Raw genomic sequence first — 10,546 nt, 5'->3', positions numbered from 1 at the left:
ATAATGACTATAGCCATGATTGCCAAAATGTCAATCATGTTATAGGCAGTTCTTTTCATCAGTATTAGTCTTTTCTTTTGATAAATTTTATATAAAAAATACAGTCTTGAATTGCATTCAGGGAATGGCTGAAGCTAAGTGGCTAACATGCTAACATCGTCTTCATCAATATATGCACCACAATCATTAGATGTTATGCAATTATAATTTGTTCACTTTTTAATGTTTCAAACTAAAAATTCTTAACAATTTTAACAAATTATTTAAAAATAACAAATGATTTTGAGCCTAGAGCCAGGCTTTTGAGTGCAGCTGTCCGTTAGTTATGTAGCTAGTTAGCTAGTAGAAGTGGAAGAGAATGACTAGCTGAGCATTGTCCAAAATTTTAAATGTTTCTAACCAACACCTCTAAACCATATTAATGTGAAATATTCTGTCTTCTAATCCACACCACTATCATTGTTTACTATCCTCTTGGTGAACACTTATAGCTTAGCTGTTTTCTCTGTGTTACGATGTTAATGCTAAGCTACGGTAACCTTTCCCAGCTGTAGCATTTTTTCATGTAAAACAGACACATTTCATTTTCTGCGTGATATGGTGAAAGGGCAATAAGGTTAACATGGATCTGAGCCAATGTGCCCTCAAATATCTTTTTGCTACAACAGACCCAAGAACCAAGTGACAAGGAAATTGTGTCAGTCTAAGAAATTACATACTGACTGATAGTGAAGTTGACATTTGTTTAGAGGTGGCAAAGGCCAAAAAGTTCCTTTGTATCCACAATCAAACCAATTAAACCACTCCTCATGGAGGTCAGAGGTCATGTTGAGTTAGAAGAACTTAACCACGGAAGATCTGCTTATACAAATGTTTTCATTCCAGCTTCTAATAGGAGCATAGAGGTAGTGAGAAGCACCAAACAGGACATAAATATATCTCTCACATTATGTAATCTCTTCTTTCACAGGTCATAGATTCTTTGACTGCAAACCATCCCGAACCTCAAAAAACTTTGACTGAATGCTCCAATCACAGCAGTGTGTATTGCAAGAGAAAAGCAACAGTGCAACAGAGACAGTCACACAGCCTTGGGATGATTGAGCTCTGTGAATGAGTCTTTTTTTTTTGGGGGGGGGGGGGGGGGGGGTGTACGAGAATGGACTAGAAGAGCAAGTGGAGGGTACAGAGAGGAGGAGCACAGGAACGTGGGCAAGTGATTCTCCAGATGAGATCTAATATGTGAGACGGTGCATCCTAAAGAGACGTTTTCTCATGGGTCCACCCCATGAATACAAATTCAACCCGCCACCCGCTCTGTGCTGGAAGGACGAATGCACCTTGCGTAGTGTAGAAGTGCAGCCTCTTTCTTTTTCTTTTTTTTCCCCTCGATGTTTACTTTCATCCAATCACGGCACTCAGCTCTGGTGACTTCATGAAAGCTCTTATGAGTCATCCATTCATAGCTTTTTGTCTTGTAACTGAATCCGTTCGCTCTCATTCAGAGTAATGAGGCCTCGTATTTATAATGATGGAGAGACTGTCTGCGAGCATGTTGGCGGAAAAATTAAAATGTTGCCAACGAAACGCCGCAGGTGAGTTTGGTAAAGGAGGAAAACAGTTAGTCTGCATGTGTGTGCTGACTTTAAAGTCCCTCTTGAACATGTTTCATTTATTTATTTGTGTGTGTTTTGTGCATTTAAATGTGTATGTTTGTTTTGATGTTATTTACTGTGATGGCGTGCACATTATCATATCTCTAAGTTTTCATCCTCATGTGTTTGTGTGTGTGTATGGGTGTGTATGTGTGTGCGTGTTTCTGTGTGTGTATGAGAGAGAGAGATAACAGCCTGTAAATGTACTAGGGCCGATCTTAGTGACATCACTATTTGAGAGAATCTGAGTGGTCAGGAAAGTCATTTAGAGTTAAATTGGGTTTACCAGCTGGACACTAGAAGGAAAAAGTGTGTGTGCGTGTGTGTGAGAGAGACAGAGAGAGAGAGAGAGAGTGTGTAGGTGTATGTATGTGAGCAAGAAAAGAGAGAGAGGGAAGGGGGAGGAGATACAAAAGGGAGGAACAGAGTGGAGAGGAAAGGAGAGAGACATAGTAAGGTTTAGGAACAAGAAGGAGTTGTTGCCTGTGATACAGTACAGACAGACAGACAGACAGACAGACAGACATTCATTTTCCTCTTGCAACTTCTAGCAGCGGTACCAGTCTGTCTTAAACAACTAAGGGTGGAAGTGTAGGCGACAGAGAAAAGGGAGTTGCCTACTAGCAGAGGTCAGGCAGGCAGAGGGGAAGCTAGTGGATGTTTTTTAAGAGTTTGCTTATCTGACACTGACAACAGGATGAGGAGCTGAGCGAGGGAGTAGACAGGGAGAGAAGCATGGAGCAAGCAACTTTACCTACAGTACATTTGCATAAGAGACATAGGAAAGATATGCACTGGCTTCTCTGAGAGAGGTAAAGAGACAGAGGTAAACAGTCCACTTTGTCCATTCTGTCCAAAGGAGCGGGAGTGAGAGCCGAGGGATCGTAACACTGGAGCTCAAGGATAAACCATGGACTCTGCATACATCCCACTACACCTGGACGTGAGTACTACATCCCTGTCCCTCTGTCTCTGTCTCTCACACACACATGCACAGATCTGTCTGTCAAACCACAGGCCACAGGAACTGCACTGCTGAAACCATTAGTCTCCGCTGGGAAAAACACACTCGTGCATATGAATACACTGCTGGCCCACTGTATTGCTCAATCTACCTCTTGTCAGGTAAGCAACTTGTCTGAGAATAATGTGCCCATTATGGGTTCAAAGAGCATAACGTAACTCGCCAACGCTGTGCAACATGCGAAGTATGAATTGGCCCTCAGTGTTATTGCTCAGCAGCTTTAATGTGAAAAGCAGAGGTGTGTTTTTGTTCTGTATTTCACATCGGTTTAGCTGTCAGACGCACAACGAGGGCAGTCTCTGAGCTTTCAGCAGTCATGGGTTAGATATGTCAGTATTTCCATTGATGCTGTTACAGTGTTGTGCCTCAGTAGGGCCTCCTGTTAACCACAATGCACTTGTGAGATCTCTGTGCAGCATCCCGGGCTGAGGAACAGAGGATGAAAGAGACAAGCTGTGAATACATGCCGAACTACTGATGCTCTGTTCTACCTCACAATTGAGACTTAAGCCAAAAAAACAGTGCACGTAGGTGTGTGCGTGTAGATGTGACCAGCCAGAAAAAGCAATTTACAGTTAAGCTGTGGAAACAGTGTGTTTTCAAGCTAACTCTAAATCTATATCAAAGTTGTCTCACATTTTTACAACCCTTCACTGTTACAAGTTTTTTTCCGTGTTAGGTTCACTCTGCCTGGCTGTTAGCCTGTGTTTAAGCTCTGTAGTGCTCTGTGCTTGGACACATTTGTATCCAAGTGCGTGTATGTTCTGTATGTGTAGAGCAGAAATGGACGCCTGGGTCATTAACCAACTAATCAGTCCAGCTGGGATGAATTAGAGTGCTGTTCTAATAGACTCCAATAAAACTCTACAGCAGCCTACCTGGAATATTGTTCTAATGATTTCATCTGTTACGCCTCAGAAAGTAGAGCCACAACTGCAACTGTTTTGGACATGTTTCACCCCACCCCCATTATATATTAACTCCACAGCCTAGAGTCAACCATTAATGATGAGTTAAGTATGGGGAGTATGGTACAGGCTTAACCTCACATTTAATTATAGTGACTGCATGTTCACTTTATACATTTTAATGGGGGGAAAAAGTGTTAGCCAGTACAGATGTATCCTCAGAAGTGATCCCAGGTGTGTATATGCACACTGCACATCATATCTGGACTCATGAGGCTATCCGACATGGCACAGTTTCAAGAAAATGAGTTAGCTCAGAGCCTGAAAATGAACCCTGTGGCATGTACGCTGCACGTATCGTGTTCTGAAAGAATGGGACGGCAGCACAGAAAAATGAGAGCTTGGAAGGGGGGGAGAGAAATCAGGGAGAGTGAGAGGAGGAATTTAGGAAAAGAAACACGGGAAGAACAACAGGAAGGGAAAGTTGAGGGACCAGGCGTAACATGAAGACAGCGGCAGTGGATAAATCAGCCGGCTGTGGTGACACTCCGGCCCCCTGGCCCGGCAACAGTCTGCCGCACTCTTCCGCAAAAACACCATTCATTTTAAGACCTAGGAAAAAAGAGCAGAACTAATGGGGGAGATGGAGTGGGAGAAAGTTCATAGGAAAACGGGAAGGTGATGCAGAAAAGCATGAAAAGTGACATTTTAACAGAGAAGAACAAAAGATGTAAGAGAATAAAGGAAAAAAAGATGGTTTGAAGGGGACATGAGGGACTGTGCTTAAAGAAAAGTAAAATAGGGTTATATACGGTGGTGTATGACAACAAAAGGACAAAGTTCAAGGAATGCAAGGAGGAAGGAGGAAGGGGAAAGGGAGCAGAGTTTGAAATAAACAGATAAAAAGAGGGGCAGAAAGAGAAACGGATGTCAGAGGTCAGAGGTTTTAATCAGTGAGTTCAGAAAGACGCGGGGCAGACCAGCAGCCGCACTCGTCCGCCGCATGCCAGGGTCACTCAGCTGTCTGCTCATGAGGTCAGGTCACATATAATAAGTCTCATAGGCTGAGCACAGAGGGGAAAGACACACAAACACGGCTGTTGAACTCCATACCTTTCATTTCGCCTTATCCCTGACCCCATTCATTATACGGCTCTCCTAATTTATCCCTCCAGAACATTTCATTGTTTAAGCCAGAGGAAAGGTATAAACAAGTCAGAGATAAAATAAGGAACTGGGGAATGTAATCATAAAAATGTCAGTTTCTCTAGCCAACTTGAATGAGCTGACATCTGGGTGCCACCCACTCAGATGCACATAACACATAAAACATCTAAATTAAGTGTGGATCCTCTTTGCCCTCCCTTGAAAGTGGATTGAACCATTCATAAGGCAGACACCCAGGGAGGAAACAAAGAGCCTGACAAAGCAGTGTAGGACACTGTTTCCAAACTTCTTTCTCTGTTTTTGTCCCTGTTCCTCTTCCTCGCTGCAGCTGTGACACACCCTTCTGTGTGACAACCTAACCTTTGTACCTCAGAGTCACCTGGGTGGTTTTGTAGGTGAGGAAAGTACAGGAGAGATGTGGTGTTGTTGTCCTTAATCTGCTTTACAAGCCTCCACAATATATGGGAGAGGTTGTCCGGCAGTTCCTAATCTGTAATTGTCCTCTGCTGCATTGCCTCAGGTGAAACAGCACTGGGTGTGGTGTTTAATGGCCAGCTAGCAACAATCCCACGCTAGAGGTGGCTTATTTTCCCAGGCTTGCCCTTTGAGCCACGTACCACACACAGTACACATACCCACAGTCACATATACATAAAAAATACACACCTTCACACCTGTGACCTCCTTTTAACCTTTTTTCTGACAGCGTGGTAAGATTAGCTGTCATTACAGCGTCATTATGTGTTTACTCAGTCATAAACTCCTCTGTTATCTCGCTGTAGAGGCCCTAATCGATTCTCTGTCCCTTACAGGCGAGAGATAAAGAGATAGAAGCGAGAATGAGCGAGAGATAGGTGAGCACTTGGACGAGAAAAAAGATAAAGCCAAACTTAAAGTCCTGCAAAAGACATAAATTTAGATGCAGATGGGGTTTATTGTTCTGTTCTTCTTTACTGTGCAGCAGTTCATCTGATTTGCAGTGCTGATTTTTTTTTTCTGCCTGGTAAACAAGTTTTGCACCTTTGCGCTGACCCTTTAACATCTCAGCTCCTTTTCAGGTCAAGCTAGCCATTACCTTGCTGCTTTGCAATTATTCACTCACTTATTAACACTCATACTACAGAGATGTAGGGTGTTGGCCGGGTCACAGTAGTATTTGTGTGACCTCTGTCTGTGATCGCGTTCCAGCACTGAATGCTCTGCCAACACAAGTGTAGCTAAAAGAGTGCTCTTGCAGCATCTGTGGGTTTCAAGTCAAATTAATGACTGCGAATATAATCTTTTCACTCATTTGTATGTGCAGTAAGTGAATGAAGCAGGCAGGAATATGAAAGAAATAGGGAGGTTACAGGCAACTGGGCTGTGCAGGTGCAAATGAATCTAACTGTGGATGACCCAACGGAGGGAATACAGCGTGTGTGGTGAGCAGAGCATGCCAGTGCATGCACATCTAAACTCTAGTGAGATTACGGATGTCCCATTTCTTGTATTTCTTTTCTTTTCGTTTTATTTGCAAAATAAAACAACACAATTGTAATTGTGTGGTGGATACCTCTGTGCATGACGGCAGCCTTGAATTCATGATTTAACTAATGCAGATTTGTTTTGATTGATTTGCAGTGGCATTACTAGTAATGCTGCCCCAAAGCTCATATTTTTCAAAACTGTGACATTAAAAGCTTTCATTTGTTTTGATCACATCACTGTAGAAGACATGAAGTCCAATTATTCAGCTGGCTTACAGTCAGTGAGCAATTATTGCGGCACTAAATACCAGAATTTACCCTGACATCAGACTAAACTGAGCATTTTCAGCATTCAGCGTTTAGGTCTGCTATTTGATGCCTGAGCTATATCTTTAATCTTCCTATAATTAAGGGGTTAATTAAATTAGACCTCAAATAAAAAATATTTTTAAAAAGCTACTTAATTCTTGAATAAGTATTTTCTCAAGTCATTTGAGAAAAAAAGGAAGAAAAAAATCTGGTTACATGTCACTCTATCAGGTCTGTGTAAATACCAAACACATCACAGGCATCCACACACACACAAACAGCACTACTAGAGTAGAGCACACACAAACATACAGCATGATTAAATTACAGATCGAGACTGTTTAATTACTGCTGCTTAGGTGTCCTGTGAGATAAATGGATCTCTAGGGGAAGAAGCCTGCAATAAATTAACAAAGAAAAAACAAAGTAGCACTGTTTCTACAACCAGGAGTAGCAAGCAAACAACTTCTTATGGACATGTGAATGGTAAATTTCTTGAACATATGCCACATGAAGGCTGAAGACTGATGAGAAACTAGTGTGTCCAGGAAGGAGAAGACATAAGCATAATATACAGAGTCCAGAAGCATCTCTCTGGGGCTATCTCTTTTGCAGATTTCAAGCAATACTTTATATTGTGTCATTATGTCATATGATTTAAATTCTTATTTAAAACACACAGAAGGAAGGATAGAGTGGTGCATGACCTGAAGTCGCAATTATTTTCTTTGATGTTTAGGTTACTTTGTATGCGTTCCTTTCTTTTTCCACTTCCTCTTCCTGTTCTGTTATCTACTTTATTACCTCTCCTCACCTGCGCATCTCCCTCCAGGTCCACCATGTTCCCTCCTAACCTCCTGCTCCTCATGGTCCTGCTGCTACCTCATGCCTCGTCTGGTCGCCAGGGTGGAGACACCAGCGAGATCGATCATGGCAGGGTGCACCCCACACCTTCCGCTTTGTCACCGTCACTCCGGGATCCCGGTCTGGCTCAGACCATCCAGAGTCTCCTTTTGAGCCGACTGGGGCTGCAGTCTCAGCCTGACCCAAGGCCTGGAGTGCCAGTGCCACGGTACCTCCTGGATCTTTACCATTTCCACCAGCAGCAGTACCATCTAGTAGAGGACCCTTCATTTAGTTTCCCCAGTCAGCACATCCAGGAGGCCAACACTATACGCAGCTTCCACCACAATGGTAAGCTTACTTACACAATTAGATGGCACGTAGTCAGCTGATTCCTCTTGATGTCAAACTAGATTCATGATATATGAATTATATCTGTTTGAGCTGATTCTAGCTTTGAACTTTTATGGCAGTAACACACCTTTGCAAGTCTTTGTATGTCAGTTTTTAACAGTCAAAATAAGATACTACACTATCAAATGAGATAAGTGGATCCTTTTTTTTTTCAAAACATGTATGAGATCAGATTTAGACTAAGAGAAAATATAGACTCTGGACTCTTCTCATCATAGCTGGATTAACCTGTTCACCAGGGAAACATTTGCTTTTGGGCCTATCCTGGCCACCACATTTGCCTCCCAGTTGCCCTTATTTCAGCACAAACAAGCTAGAATAAATGCAGACCTGCGATAATGGTTCATTATCAGTGAACCATCAGTGAGTTAACACTGCATATTCCTGTCAGACATGTTTGTTCCAAACTAAGAAAATGACAAAGGAGGAGCACACACAGTCATTTAATCTAATCCCAAGGCTCAGGTAATCCTGTAGCACCACTGAAGGAATTCCCAACTTTTGCCAGTACAATTATTTGATAATAATTATAATAGATAATAGAGGATGACATTAGTTAATGTTGCATTTTTGTGAGGAAAATCCATAAAGGAACTAACCCACGTGCTGTAACTATAAGGCTTTTAGTGTTATAGGTTAATGTATAATGTAAATGTAATGCAAATTTCTTTAAAAAAATCTATCTGATATAGATTTCACTTTTTTTAATTAAGTTTCTTTAAAAAAAACAACAATGTTAAATTATTTGCTGACTACGCTATACAGTCGGACATTTTTCCTGCTATTGCTCAAATAAAGTCTTACTAAACTGTTATATTGCTTTGTCACTCTTCCACTTAGAGCCCCTTGGAGACAGTCTTGGTGCAGAGGATCATACCAGAGTGCACATTTCCTTCAATATCTCTTCCATCCCTCAAGATGAGAGTGTGCTCTCTGCTGAGCTTCGCCTCCGTCGCAGTGACGGAGCAGCTCTGGGTCCTGGACCCCACAGACTAAACCTATACCTCTCTGAGCACCATGAGGACCTTGAGCCCACTCTGCTGGAAACAAGGTTACTCACCAATGGCCTCCGTAGTTATAAAACAAGTGGTTTCTGGGAGGCTTTTAGTCTTAGTGCAGAACTCCTACATAAGGCCCATGCTGGGACTGGCAGTCTAGGATTCCTCCTGGAGGTCAGACCTGAAAACAACACCACCTCACTTCCTGAGCAGAACCTCTCTTCTGCTGCAAGTGAGGGGACAGAGAAATCAAAAGAGGCACACCTGAGGGTATGCAGATCTGTGGGACAAGACGATCACAGCTGGGCCCAAGAGAGACCCCTCTTGGTTACTTACAGTCATGATGGCCGTGGACAGCCTTTAGTCAAACATGGCAGAAGAAACCCTGGTAATGGCCAGAGGAGAAAAGGAGCAAAGGCGAGGGTCAAAAATAAAAACAAGGGTCTCAATAGAAACCAAATCTGGGGAAGGGACAAAAAAATGGGGTATACTGTGCAGAGCTGGGCAGATGACAAAGGAGGAATCAGTTGGAGCGAACGTGGAAGGGTGAAAAGAAACGGTGGTCGTTCTGCAAAACTGAAACGCCTTTCCCGCAACAGGTGCCGCCGCCATCCACTATATGTAGATTTCAATGACGTGGGCTGGGAAAAGTGGATCATTGCACCCAGTGGCTACGACGCCTTCTTCTGCCTGGGTGAGTGTCGCTTTCCTTTGGCTGACCACATGAACTCCTCAAGCCACGCCATGGTGCAAACTCTGGTAAACTCTGTGAATGGAGCAGTGCCCCGGGCCTGCTGCGTCCCAACCTCTCTAAGTCCCATCGCCCTGCTCTACCTGGACTCTCAAGACCGAGTTGTGCTGAAAAATTATCAGGACATGGTTGTGGAGGGCTGCGGCTGCCGGTAGTGAGCTACAGAACTCGGACCGAGTGACAAACTCACGTGGTCGGTGGGAAAACAGAAGCAACAGAAGCATGAAAATGCAGATGAGAGAAGGCAAGAAGAGACTCTAGAAGCCAACTAATTTCAGACTGAGTGACAGAGACAAATGTAGCAACATACCAAGGATGAGTGAGAGATTGGGAAAGGGATGAGAGAGAAACAGACAGACCCTTATTATATATATATATATATATATATATATATATATATATATATATATATATATATATATATATATATATATATATATATATATATAATTAAAAAGTAATTAGAAAACAGGAGAGGAACAAGTGTTAGCAGAAATATGGTCAAACTGCCCTGTCATTTAATTTCTCCCATTTAGCTACAATGCAACAGTGCACATCATCAACCGACTGGTTGCTATTACAGCAGAAGTGTATATTCATGTTTGCTACACATCTAGCTTTGACAAAAACTGTCTGACAGGCACATGCATATGTGCTTAGCTTTATTTAGAGCAGGGTTTACACAGTTCTTTACTGTTCTGATGGACTTACTGATGATCGGCAGCATTAGCAATATGACGATGGCACCAGTGTGGCATCCAGACTTTGAGACGGCGTTGTTTCTGCAGTATTTGAACTGGGAAGAAGGGTTCATATGTTTTTATGAAAGGTAATAAAATAATACACCCCTTCACAAACACTCCTTCATCAAGCTATTTAAAAACCACAACAATAATGCTGAGGAACTATTATGCTATTATTTGAATGTACTATTAACATTATTATTTAAATAAAAGAGACTTTTTTTGTAAATTTATTTTGCAGACTGAGGAAATCCAGTGATAGTTGTCT

The 10,546-nt window shown here is 42.3% G+C and overlaps 1 protein-coding gene across 1 annotated transcript; it reads left to right on the top strand.

Annotated features, from left to right (window-relative positions):
- Nucleotides 1–2,113: 2,113 nt before the first annotated feature.
- Nucleotides 2,114–9,889, top strand: bmp16 (bone morphogenetic protein 16). Its single transcript, XM_063493412.1, has 3 exons — nucleotides 2,114–2,598; nucleotides 7,362–7,723; nucleotides 8,627–9,889. The coding sequence occupies exons 2-3, from the start codon at nucleotides 7,369–7,371 to the stop codon at nucleotides 9,688–9,690; spliced, it is 1,419 nt and encodes a 472-aa protein (XP_063349482.1). The 5' UTR covers nucleotides 2,114–2,598; nucleotides 7,362–7,368; the 3' UTR covers nucleotides 9,691–9,889.
- The last annotated feature ends 657 nt before the right edge of the window (nucleotides 9,890–10,546 follow it).

Source organism: Pelmatolapia mariae, linkage group LG14 (genome assembly GCF_036321145.2).
Source record: "Pelmatolapia mariae isolate MD_Pm_ZW linkage group LG14, Pm_UMD_F_2, whole genome shotgun sequence".
In the NCBI taxonomy this organism is placed as follows: Eukaryota; Metazoa; Chordata; class Actinopteri; order Cichliformes; family Cichlidae; genus Pelmatolapia; species Pelmatolapia mariae.
Note: the sequence above shows the minus strand (reverse complement) of the source record. Positions and strands in the feature narration are given on the sequence as shown.